Source organism: Procambarus clarkii, chromosome 1 (assembly GCF_040958095.1).
Source record: "Procambarus clarkii isolate CNS0578487 chromosome 1, FALCON_Pclarkii_2.0, whole genome shotgun sequence".
Taxonomy (NCBI): Eukaryota; Metazoa; Arthropoda; class Malacostraca; order Decapoda; family Cambaridae; genus Procambarus; species Procambarus clarkii.
The window spans coordinates 41,538,586-41,551,872 of NC_091150.1; the positions used below are offsets into that span (position 1 = coordinate 41,538,586).

Here is a 13,287-nt window from a genome sequence, read left to right on the forward strand (position 1 = left end):
TTAATAAGGATAATACGGTACTGTATTTGTAATACAAACTATAATTTAAAATCTTTATTACTGATTTTTTTTATTAAGAAGATTAGGTATACACAGCAATGTGCTGCTACCCTAGTCTATATGGAATATTACACAGTGTAGATAAAAAACTAGCTATAAATTTATCTAATACTCCCATCTCACAGGATGGTTAGACATACTGTACATGGAATCAATTTAGAAAATACCAGCCTCAATACAAAAAACAAATCAACTCTGACTAAACAACTCTAAGCAATTTTCACAAGAGGTAAGCACTGAATCATGGAAACATTGTAGAAACTGGTAAGAGTAATTATAATATAATGTTTCCATGATTCAGTGCTTACCTCTTGTGAAAATTGCTTAGAGTTGTTTAGTCAGAGTTGATTTGTTTTTTGTATTGAGGCTGGTATTTTCTAAATTGATTCCATGTACAGTATGTCTAACCATCCTGTGAGATGGGAGTATTAGATAAATTTATAGCTAGTTTTTTATCTACACTGTGTAATATTCCATATAGACTAGGGTAGCAGCACATTGCTGTGTATACCTAATCTTCTTAATAAAAAAAATCAGTAATAAAGATTTTAAATTATAGTTTGTATTACAAATACAGTACCGTATTATCCTTATTAAATCATGTTGACCATGGATCATTAAGATCTCATGTTGATATGTAATACAAGTCATATTTCTTTTGAACTGCAAATCCATGCTAATCATTCATTAAATTGTGCATTATGTCTCAATTTTTCACTTCCTTGGATATACTGTACAGTACAAAAAGATAGGGTAAAAATAAACAAGTAATATTTCTTTCATTATATTTTTCATTTAAATAACTGCATCAATATTTTTACAGCTGACAGGATTTGTTTTCCCATACAGGTGCATTGTTTGTTAAAAAAAATTTGGTTTATTGTTACACACAATGGTGCTACATAGCCTTCCCAGCTTGGTGCCTTCTTTTAATACTTACTGATTAAGAAATAAATAATAAATACATTTTATTCAGGAAAAGTACATACAGTTGATTTACAAACATAATGATGGATTTATAGGCAGAGCTAGTACATACAATACCTAAAGCTACTAATACTCATAGCATTTCGGGCAAGGTGTGGGGGAAAAAAAACACAGACTAAAACTTAATAGTAATCGGGATTAGGTATAAATTGTGTTGAAAGGAATAAAAAATACAAAAAGGGGGTTAACATAGCATAAATCAGCAATTGCACATGTTGGTGAACAGCGTTGTTTAAAAAATAGCAAGACATGGGTTGACATTTAGGAGGTAAGTTAGGTTACATGGAGTTAATTTGGCAGTACTTGGTTTAACTCTTAAACTGGTTGAGAGGGGTACAGCCTTTGACATGATTCGGGAGGACATTCCACATTCTGGGTCCCTTGATTTGTAGAGCACTTCTAGTTTGGTTACACACAGCCAAATTGAGTAACAGGAAGAGGTCTTGGACACAAATTTGTTCCATGCTAAATGTAGAGGAATCAGCTGAGTATTCCTCAAATAAAATAAGTTGCCTCAGCTTATAAGGTAAATAAAATAAGCATTTCTCAAATAAGTAGCTGCCTCACCTCACTGCCTTACTGCTACATAGCCTTCCCGGCATGGTGCCTTCTTTTGATAATTACTTGTTCCACACCCAAATTGTATAACAGGAAGAGGTCTTGGACCCCTACTTCCCTCTCTCTTTTTTAATAATCTATATAGTCATAATTATAGCTTTAAGTATTCAATGAATAAAGTTTTTGACATTTTTATCCTTTTCCTTACCTAACATCATTTGTGCAGCATATTTTTATTTTATGTCTCACCCAGATTTAATTTCAAAATAAAACCAAACTAAATAAATTAGAAATGGGTATGTATAGCTAAGGTACACCCTTACTACTAGGTGAACAGGCGCATTTGGTGATAGTAAATGATCCCATCAGGCAGGGCTCATCACCTTCTCTCATATTTCATGTTCACCAGTGTTTATTTACTTAATAACTACTGGTATAATATCTTGCTATTATAAAACTAATTCTACTACAGTATCATCAAACACATATTTACTTCAAGTTTCAAGCAGAGAATGCATATATAACTAACACGAAGGATTCCTCTTCACTAGATTCACCAGCTATAATATTTTGGTCATGTTCTAATATCATAAATCGATCCCAGTGTTATGTAGTAGAGAAAAAATGACTTATATCCAGTTTACGTAAAGCTACGAGTGGTCGAAACCACACTTAAATCCAGGAATGAACTTACGAAGGTTTTTCCACTTAGGGTAGTTAATTGAATACGGACGTAGCCGCCACGAAGGCGCTAAGACGGAAAACGCTCTTAGCTAAGAGGAAAAACCTTCGCAAGTACCTTCCTGAATCCGGCCCCTTATCTGAACTGGACACAGAAAATCCATTATATATATAAATGTAGTGTACAGTATTTAAAAATTTGCTTGATAAACTTAATTTATACATTCTTTGAAAACACATTAATGCCAATACTGTGTTTATTCTGATTTTATAAATACAAACGGGTGCTGAACCATTAGAGATAATGAACCTTTAAATATATTTAAGGTTAATCCCTAATTAATTAATTTTAATTATGTTGGATATTTTATTTACATGTAATAATGCTGGTATACATCAAAATTCATTATGTTTCCCCTATTTTAAATAATGTGATACAAGAGTGCTTTCACAGTGTAGAAAAATAATAAGGCACACTTATCACCAAGCACTATAATAAGATAAAACACCAGACAAACTGTTTTGTGACTATTGAAGATGTTTTGCTTGTAATGATTTTGGCAAATAAACCCTTTGCTGGCAAAATGTTCTCCGATAATGTCTACTCTCAAATCAATGTTTCGTTAATTTGTTGTCAGTACTTTATGCTTTATACAACCTCTTAATTAAAACCGGATAACACACATTTTAAAGTAGCTTGTTACTTGCTACTAATATATTACAACAAATTGTCCTAGTTCTGTTCTGACAGTCCAACTACTGTATGTGTTTTCAGTCTGACACATCTCTTCCTCCCTCTTGTTGATGAAGCTATGCTCGAATCATGACTGGTTACAACTTAGAATATAAATTTTGCTTAAAATATAGTACTGTACTAAACAATGTGTCAATATTTAGTTGCTATGAGTAGCAAATGCAGGAGAAAATGTTTTGTGATGAATTTTTAGCAGTACTGTTAATTACCTATGAGGACATGGAAAAACTACAAGAACAAAAGAGCAGAGAGGGCTACCCGAGACCCAAGAATGAGAATATCACAGCTGCCGATTTGGCAGCAGAGAAATCTCGGCTAAGAGATTTTATTTTGTGTGTGTGTGTGTGTATTTTCTATACAGTACTTTTAAGAACAAGCCTACAATATCATTTGACAAAAAAAAAAAAAAAAAAAAAAAAAAAAATTAACTTAAATTTTTCTGTATAAATGTTTTGTGAATTTGCTTCAAGGGTTTGACTGGAAAAACAGTATCATACTGTACATTGTACCCAGAATTCATTAGTTAAGCCTCAAACTTTACTTTGCTATGGCAATTTATAATGCTGATTGTTATTAATTAAAGGACTGACATAGAAAAAATTTCTCATAAATTGTTGATTAACCATTTACATATACAGTACTGTACCAGCTACATGAAAGGTAAATAAATTTGGCAAAGGCTGCTGAATCTGTCCAATAAGATTAGATATCAAATAAAAGCTGAAAGTTATTTACTAATTTAATAAACATCTCCAATAGATAGTTACTTATAAATTTGATCACAGTTTGCTGAATCATAGAAGCACTCATAAAGGCTGCTTGCCACTGCTATCCTGTACACACATTTTATAATACAGTGCATGAAAATATAAGTTTCTCAAAATGATACGTATATTTTGATTTCAATTAATGTATGACCAGTACACTATCAAGGTCTTCACTTTTCAGAGCTTTGAAGCTGCTGCCTTGTCTAATATCCAAATCAGTTCTCCATTGACAGGCTTCACCATACCAGAAGGCAAAGCTTCACCATCTCCAAGGATGCGCTGTGGATAAATAAATATACTGTATACAGTATATCAAAACCAGAGCGGTGAATGAAATGAAATGCCCCCTTTGGGGGGGGGGCTCTGCTTTGGTAGTTCCCTTAGATTATGCTCTGGCTGTTATTGTCGTACCAGGTAACAACAGATATCTGAAAGATTATTTCCTACCGAGGACAAGGTCCTTGCAACATGGAGAGTGCATGAGAATCAGAGATTAATACAATATACTGTAGTACCGACACAAACCTGCATAAATTAAATGCTTAGGAAAAATGTCAAACTACCAAAAACAAAACTGACAGTTTTCATTCTCCATCCCTGGTACAACTTTCAACCCTAGAGAAGTAGGATCAGACAGGGTGGAGATAGGAGTCTACTGGGGCTGAGTTCAGAAAGGCAGGTGGGGGAACTAATCTGATTTACCAGAGGGCCACTAACCCTAGTAGTCTCGACGAGGACAGGAAGCCGGCGACTTGTCGAAGGTCACCCCCATTTGCCTTGATCTTTTCCAGGTACATATTAAAACTCAACACAGTTTTGGCAGTTACGGCATTGGCGGGTAGGTGGTTCCATGGGTTAATAAACCTGTGGGTGTAAAACCATCTCCTGTTTTCAGTCCTACACTATGACTTGTTGAGCTTGAAACCATTGCTCCTTGTTTGTTGTACATCTGACCTTCTGAAGAAAATATCTGGATCAACATCTCTAACTTGTTTAGTATGTATTTTAAGTTTCAATGAGGTCTTCCTGTCATGCCTGGTTTGCAATGTTGTTAGCCCTATTGCCTTCAAGCGTTCCTGATACAAGAGATGACTTGGCTCTGGAATGACTTTTGTTGCCCGGTGTTGCACCTTCTTCAGAGCAGCTATGTCCTTCTGAAAATGAGGTTTCCATGCTTGGATATAGTAATCCAAATGTGGGCACACCAGAGATTTATACAGTTGAACCATTACCACCTTTTCCTTATAGCCAAAAGTACGCTTGATTATCCCAAGAGTTTGGTTAGCTTTTCTGACTGCTGCACCCACCTGTTGTGCAACTTTTAATGAGTGGTGGATTTTGACTCCAAGGTCCTTTTCTTCATCAATCTGCTGTAATGTAATGTTATAAATTTGGTAGTCGTGGCATAGGTTGTTATGTCCCACATGAATGGTGTTGAATTTGTCGATGTTAAAAAGTATTTGCAAGTCTTCTGATCATTTGTGGAATTCATGTTGATCTCTTTGTAAGCGCTTCAATATCATTATCATTTCCCACTTTACCATAAATCTTTGTGTCGTCTGCAAATTTGATGTAGTTTGTAATATTCTCATCTATGTCATTGATGTTTATGACAAAAAGGGTAGGTCCTAAAATGGACCCTAGTGTCTCCCCTCTTATCACATTTCTCTATTCAGATTCGTTTCCATTTAGCACGACCCTTTGTTTTCTTTTCTTCAACCATTGTTTTATCCATTCTAATATTTTACCATTCATTCCATGGGCCTGTAATTTCCATGCCAGTCTTTCATGTGGTACCTTATCAAAGACTTTAGCAAAATCCATGTATACTACATCCATCGGAAGGTCTTTGTCCGAGTAGCTGGTTACCGTTTCCAAAAATGTGAGCAAGTTTGTAAGGCAGGATCTGTTTTTAACAAATCCATGTGTCGATTGTACATGGTTGTTCACTGAAAGATGGTGAATGATTCCCTCCCTGAGGATTCTCTCCATGAGCCTGCAGATGTGTGATTTCAAGCTGATCGGCCAGTAGTTTTCTGTCGAGCTCTTTCTGCCTTTTTTGAAAATAGGGGTGACATTTGCATATTTGCAGGGGAAGGACTACCCATTGATCCAGAGATTTTGAGAAATGTAGTTTCAGCGGTAGGCATAGTTCTTCTGCCAGTCCTTTAAGACTTTGGATTGGATTGGATTCCATTCATACCTGTGGCTTTGAAGTCTTAAGTTTGTCAATGTTCTAACTATTTTGCATGTTATGGGCATATTGCTAAATTTATTCTCCTCTCCTCTTTTGAACATTTGGGCTAGTGATGGGATGTCATCCAGCCTTTCGAGTGTGAACACTGATGTAAAAAATAATTGTGTTTGCTGCCCTTTCATTATCCATTATAGCTTGGTTAGTCTCATCTATTAAGGGTCCAACTGAGTCCTTCGTTTTGGTTTTACCTCTTATATAGGCATAGAATGATTTTGAATCGTTATGTTTTGGGCAAGTTTTCTTTCGTAGTTTCTTTTGGCTGATCTGATCTTCTGAATGGCCGAGTTTAGTGCCCTTTTGTATAACTCGTAATCAGTGATGTCTATCATGGATTTATATGTTCTCCAGAAGTTCCTCTTGGTTACCAATGCTCATTTTACGACTTGTGTCACATCCATCTAGTTCCCCTTTCTTGTCTTTCTTCTTTTTGGCACAAATTTTTGAACAAGTTCCATGATGACCCTTTTGAAATTTTGCCATGATGCTTCTGTGCCATATTCCTCCATCAGTTTCCTCCAAGAGATAGTTTGCAGTTACTCTCTCATTTCTTGATAGTCACCTCACTGGTAATCTAGAAATTCATTATCTTTGACCTTTATGTGGATTTCTATATTCGTAGTCTATCATAAAATATGGTGCTCGCACGAGGGGGGGTTAGGTTATCTTGAGGTCATCTCAAGATGATTTCGGGGCTTAACGTACCCGCAGCCAGGTCCTTGACCAGGTATCCTTTTTGTTACACATCCCCAGGAAGCAGCCCGTAGCAGCTGTATAACTCCTAGGTACCTATTTACTGCTAGGTGAACAGACGCATCAGGGTGAAAGAAACTTGGCCCATTTGTTTCCGCCTCCGTTGGGGATTGCCTCCTGCTTCAGTTTGCCAGATCGTCCACTTAGTGACGATTGCGCTTGAATTTTTTGTAATGAATTTCATTGTTTTTGTGCTTTTTTATTTTTTGAACATAAAAGTAACTATTGTATATCATGCCATGGGTCCCAAGAAAGTCAGTAGTAAGGTTCAACCTAAGAAAACATATGAGGATGACCATAGATGAAAAACAAAGAGATCATTAATAAACATGAAGATGATGTGGAGGTTGTTGATCTAGCTAGGCAGTACAAGAAATCTGTCATCAATATCCACCATACTTGCTAAGAAAAAGGACATTATGAGTGCTAAAGTGGCAAAAAACATATCAATAATCAGGAAACATAGAACACAAACACTTGATGTTGAAAAGTTATTATTAATTTGGATACACAACAAGGAGTTAGCAGGTGATAGCGTTCCAGAGGCCATCATTTGTGAAAAAGCAAGGCTATTGCATGAAGATCTTATAAAGAAAATCCTTGGAACAAGTGATGCAGCTACGAAAGAGTTTAAGGCGAGCAGAGGATGGTTTGAGACATTTAGAAAAGAGAGATGAGATTCATAGTGTTGTGAGTGTTGTGAGTTGGTGGAGGAACACAGCGAAGAACTGACCACCGAAGAACTCCTAGCCCTTCACAAGGAGCAGCAACGAGAGACAGCTGAGGAAATTTCTTCAGTTGAGGAGGAGGCATTACACAATATCCCTTCCTCAACAAAGTGGTGTGCAGTATGGGAAGAAATGCAAATTTTAGTTAAAACAACTCGCCCAAATCAAGCTGCAGTAAGCTGTTGCCTTAACCTTTGTAGTGAGGCATCACAGTGTCATTAAATTCAAGTGTTCAGACATAGGGAAAATAAGTCTATGGAAAGGTTCTTAGTGAGAAAAAGAAGCAATGAGCCACAACCAGGTCCTATTGGAATGCAGGCAAAATGTAGCAGAGAAGAGTACCCCAGAGAAGTCATCACTGCCTGATGTTATAATGGAAGGGGACTCCCATTCCAAACAATAACACCTCTCCTATTTCCCACCACCTCACCGTTTTCCATACGCCAACTAGTCATCAATAAAGGTAAGCTATAACTTGTACATACTATAGTACAAAATGTGTGTGTGTATTATGTATGAAATGTATTTCTCTAACATTGCCTCAATGAGTTTCTTGTCATTCTTTTCTTCTTTTGCAAGGTTTCTTATAATAAGGTTGTTTTTCGTCTATGCCTATCCACAGCTTCTGCATTCCTCTATTGAGCACCTGCATCCCTATCCAGAACTCTGCCTGCATTCACTGAGATCCCCTAAAGTGTCTGATTACCTCCCATGGATGCCTGGTTGGTCCTGGGCCCATCCATACGTGTATCATCTGATTTTTTTTACGTGTATCATCTGATTTTTGTTAAGGTCTATAACTTCCTTCATCAAAACCCTTTGTTCCTCTCACAACTCCTTCATCGCCTTGTGGCCTCCAATTAGTTCCTTTGGTATTTCGTCTCTATGCTCATTGATTAACTTTCTCAACTATCTCATTTAGAGATCCATCTTTTTTCACAACACTTGACTCTTCCCTAGTCCCAAACTCTTCCACTAAGTCATCATTATTCTCCTCATTTGGTTCATCTTTATTTCCGTTGTCTCTGCTATGTTTCCTAAGTTAATTTCCTAAATTAACATGGGTCAGTGAATAAATTAACATGGGGCAGTGAATGACCAAAGCATAAGCATTTGAATTAGGTAGAGCAGGAACTGAGATAGCAAAAACAAATGTCATGATCCAGTGTCACTGGAGAAACTACCACAGGAAAAAATAAGAAAATAAGTAACTGCAGAAGGTGCAATGGTTTATGGCATCTAATAACCTGGTTTACAATACACCTCAAGTACACCTACTGCATTTCAATGTCAAAATAAAATTAGGCTAACTTTATTTCAATTTCTTCTAGCAAGATTTTATGAAAATGCTGGAATAAAAATCTCACCTTCACCATATCGGCCTTTCCTTGGCCAGCCATGGCAAACACACAGCACTTGGCATTGTTTATCACAGGGAAAGTCATAGTCACACGACATGACGGGGGCTTCGGAGAGTCACTGATGGCAGCAATCCAAATGTCTTTTTCTTCAAGCAACTGGTGACCTATAAAGAAGAGGTACACATTATCCAAAGCCACGACCAATATATTTGGCTTTTCAGGTATGTTTCTTTTAACATATGGAGACGATAATAAAGTTGTAAAGTTGGATTGTACATATTTACATTCCAATGCAGCCTCCACTGATGCTTGCTGCTAGTGGTAGAGACTGAACAAAGAGCACTAACAGAGAAAACCTGATATTTAATACATCTAAAAGACCATGGCTTCAAAATACTTTCCGCCCACAAATGGCCCGCTGCCTAAGAAGGTTCTTTGCTAAAACTACAAATGTCACACACCCAAAGGGGAAAAGTATTTCTGACCCAGGAGATGATGTGCTGAAGGCAACAAAAATGACCATCAGTTGTCAAAAAATAAAGATGAGCACTCTGGTTATCTACATGCAGCACTCTGGCTCTGAACTGGACAGGGTATTCATCATCACCCTGCCAGCAAAGTTAAGTGAGGTACAAATCTTTCTGAAGCTTGGCAACTGGCAAGCATCAGAGAGCACAGGTAGGAAAGACCAGATGCAAGTAGCATAAACATAAACATACACAGCATACAGATGATGAATCTCATCTAATGAAAAGTGCCAACAAGGCCAAACCAGAAGGAAGGCAAGTCACGGAAAGCAATTGGCATACACAGAAACATTCACAGCATAGGACCCATAAACAGGACACAATGTCCAACATTGGGCCAGTTAACTTGGCTTACAGGAATGATACTGGTCTTGGCTGGCAGCACATGGGTGGTCACATATGATGCCAAGTAAGAGTGTGAGAATGTTTGTTTTTTCACCTAGTGGTGGTCAACAGAGTTTGGTTAGCATGGATTAAATTGATCAAAGACTTGTTTAAAATTAGCAGTTTTTGTTTTTGTGGAGGGCTAAATTTGAATGCATATGTACATACAAATTTGAATGGGGTTCGTGTTCAAATATGTTTACAAACACAGTAAATTTAATATAAACAAGGCTGGTGACTTATGGAGCAAATTACCAGGTAACAATAAACACAGGATTACTAAGATTGTTTCAAGCATAGGTTAGACATGTAATGTACAGTACAATACTGTATATGAATGAGTTTGGGTTGAGACAAATACTGTACAGTGGGAGCTGCCACATATGGGATAATAGGTCTTCTACAATTTCCTTTATTCTTATGTTCTTAAGCACCACATAGTATTTTACGTCTTTGAGACAGAAAGCTTGTTACTCTAAACTAGGTCTCCATAGCTAAGGATGTGTCCACAGTCACTCGTCCAATTACTGGCCAGATCCAATACTGTGCACCTGACTGGACAAGTGACAAGCACACCAATTGTACCGTAACAAAGCTTTAATTACGTAATAGTAATAAATTTATTATGCTTTATGATAAGCTTAATCATCTACCTTTTGATTGTACCATACCTGGGAAGAGTGATGCAGTATGTCCATCTGGTCCCATACCCAGCAACAGAATGTCAAATGCTGGCCATTCAGAATCTGGGAAGCTAGCTCGTAACTTTTCTTCATAGTCCTTAGCCGCATCTGCCACTGGAGGAAAACATTTGAATTATTTACAGCTGCCATTGTATAATACTGAGAATCTTAGCACTTTCCATTTTTAAACCAGACAAATAGAAATACTGTAGTTCAGATAGAAATAAAGTTTTTTTAATTATTTGTAAGTTGTAATGTAAGTTGTAATACCAAATGTTAAGGACCGGAGGGTATTATAAAAACTGCATGCAGGAAAGGCTGCAGTCAATTTAACTTGGTAATCATTGAGAAATTAAAAGATGTAATGAAAATGACTGTTGAACACTTGGTTTCTGGGTGAGGTTAACTGGTAGGTGGTGATGAATCTTGGAGGAAGTGAAAAGTCTGGAAAAACAAGGATAGAGAAATACAGAAGTGAACCAAAGTTATTATGATGAGGTGATGGGCGAAAAGGTGAATGTATGATGTGGTTACACATCTCAGCAGGATAAACAGGAAAAAAATGTAAGAGGGAAGCTAAAAATAAGGTTGAAGGATACAGTGAAACTCACATAAGAGGTAGAGGTGTCAGTAAGGAAGAAAGTGTAAAGATGTATTGGGAGCAGAACACCTGGAGACTATATACCTGCCATCTGAATTATTTACTGGACTGGGAAAATGGCTTATTGGATATGGAATGCATAACATAAATATGTTATGGCTGGCTCCTTCAATCTTTCTTGTACAATTTCTATGGAGATAAAGTTTATGATAATGTGTAAACAATGTCCATTTAAATAATGCTACTTCTGTAGCATTTCTTTCTTGTTTTCATAGCCTTTTACCTTTGTCTTTTTCTATAAATTTTCTTATTTTCTTACCATGAAAAACTATTATACTCTTAGCACAGCTAGGGCAAGATTGTCTGCGTTATGTTACAGCAAAAATGGCGCACTAAATTTTTCTCCAAATGTTTTTAAGAATTTTATAAAACTGCACATTTAAAGATGGCTTGAATTTAGAGGAAAAGCATAATTAGACCACCCACTAAAGGAAGATATTTTTTTTTTAAGATAAAAGTAAGACTATGAGTATAGATGAAAAGTTCATTTCTAAGCAACCCACTTGGTTGCTTTCTTAATCAATATCCCACTTTCCAAGGGACATTGCAGAATCCAGCCAGGGTCAGTGTGACCAACTTATGTCTGATGCAGCAGGGATATTTTCAAACACCTCAACCAGGCCATATACTGTATGTGGAAATGGAGAATGGGAAATTCTGAATTCAGACCAAAATGACCTGAGTAGGTGAATTTCCACTCACCTTCCTCACTCAAATAACCTCCAATCAATAGTTGGGTTTCAAAGCAGTAGCAAATAGTTATGCAACTGTTAACTATCAACTGCTAGTTGAGTGCCTGGTCATGACTCCCACCCGCCATCAGCAATTTAAATGCATGCTTTAATTGTGAACAATATTAGGGAATAAATCAAGAGAAACCAGCGGTGAGACTATCTACAGAGACTCGATTTCCTTCCCCATTGGGGATAGAAATGAACCAAACTGGGGTGCAATTAAAATGAAAATGGAGAGCAGAGCCTGTGATGTGTATCCGCCACAGATGAGGTGGTCACCTCCCATGACTGACGTGGCTACAGCTGGAGATGAAGCCCCAGCAAAAGTAAGTTTGATGCCTCTTCTAATAGCTTGAGCAATGGTGGAGGAAATCACAGAAGTAAACTCCAAAGAGGAAAATTATGACAGAATTCACCTCAGGCAAAACTGAACCCACACCACACTGTGTGTGGTAAAAGGACACACACCAGAGAGGTGGGAAACTGTCTTCAGCTAAATACAGTCCAGCAGGTACAGTATATGCAGGTGAAACTTGGGCTGCAAAAATGGCAGCCCGAGTTTCACCAGAAAGTGCACAGATTTCAAAGGAAAAGTAAAGAGCCACTGCTTAATACTGTATATAAAATGATCACACATCTAAATACAGTACTGGAGAAGTTTCAATGGCATGTTTCAAATTTTAATTATTTTAGAAAATTAATTTTAAATACAGTACTTAAATATTACAGTATTACCATCCAAGTCAGGGTTGATAAGAACAAACTGTTCCTCTGTCAAGGGAGTTTTTCCAACTAGCCCTTCTCGGTAAATTTTGTATGTCGAGTCCTCAGCAGTAAAAGGTACAAGCCGCTCATCACAGAAGAATAGGGACCACTTTTCCCAATTGGTTTTAATAGATGGTAGTCCACTGCACACAAATTTAGCCATGGATCCCCCTGAAAAAGTAAAATTATTATTTTTAATTGTATACAGTGTTAAATGTTGATGTGCAGCACAGTACTGTATGCATTTGCTTCCTGAGATAAAATCCAACAGGTTTCATGGAATATATAAAAATCAGCTATGGTCTATATTTATTTATTTTTATTTATTTATTTTCATTTATTTATTTATATACAAGAAGATACATTGGGTTTATGAGATTACAGCACCTTGAAGTTTTACATTCTTGTAAAGCCACTAGCACGCATAGCGTTTCGGGCAGATCATTAATCTAACATTGTATAAAAATACACTAAGAAAGTATAAAAATGCATTGTAAGAAAGTATAAAAAAAATACGTTGTACAGTGACACCTTGGCTTACGAATGCCCCTACTGTATTTACGAACTTTTCAGGTTATGAGCTCAAATTCTTTGGAAAATTTGAATCTGGTTACGAGCTTTGCCTCGGGA

General features: G+C 36.9%; 2 protein-coding genes across 2 annotated transcripts in view; both read right to left on the reverse strand.

Moving 5' to 3' along the window:
- Positions 1-13,287, reverse strand: part of mRpL28 (mitochondrial ribosomal protein L28) — a 188,531-nt gene that overhangs the window by 37,355 nt on the left and 137,889 nt on the right. The gene's annotated exons all lie outside the window — the stretch shown is intronic.
- The window catches only part of Pgls (6-phosphogluconolactonase), a 12,408-nt gene continuing 1,650 nt past the window's right edge, over positions 2,530-13,287 (reverse strand). Inside the window, exons 2-5 of the mRNA XM_045745198.2 lie at positions 12,628-12,828; positions 10,486-10,611; positions 8,910-9,067; positions 2,530-4,086 (exon numbers count right to left, since the gene is read on the reverse strand). Coding sequence (XP_045601154.1) covers positions 3,985-4,086; positions 8,910-9,067; positions 10,486-10,611; positions 12,628-12,828 — 587 coding nt within the window. The 3' untranslated portion in view covers positions 2,530-3,984. The remainder of the gene's footprint in view (positions 4,087-8,909; positions 9,068-10,485; positions 10,612-12,627; positions 12,829-13,287) is intronic.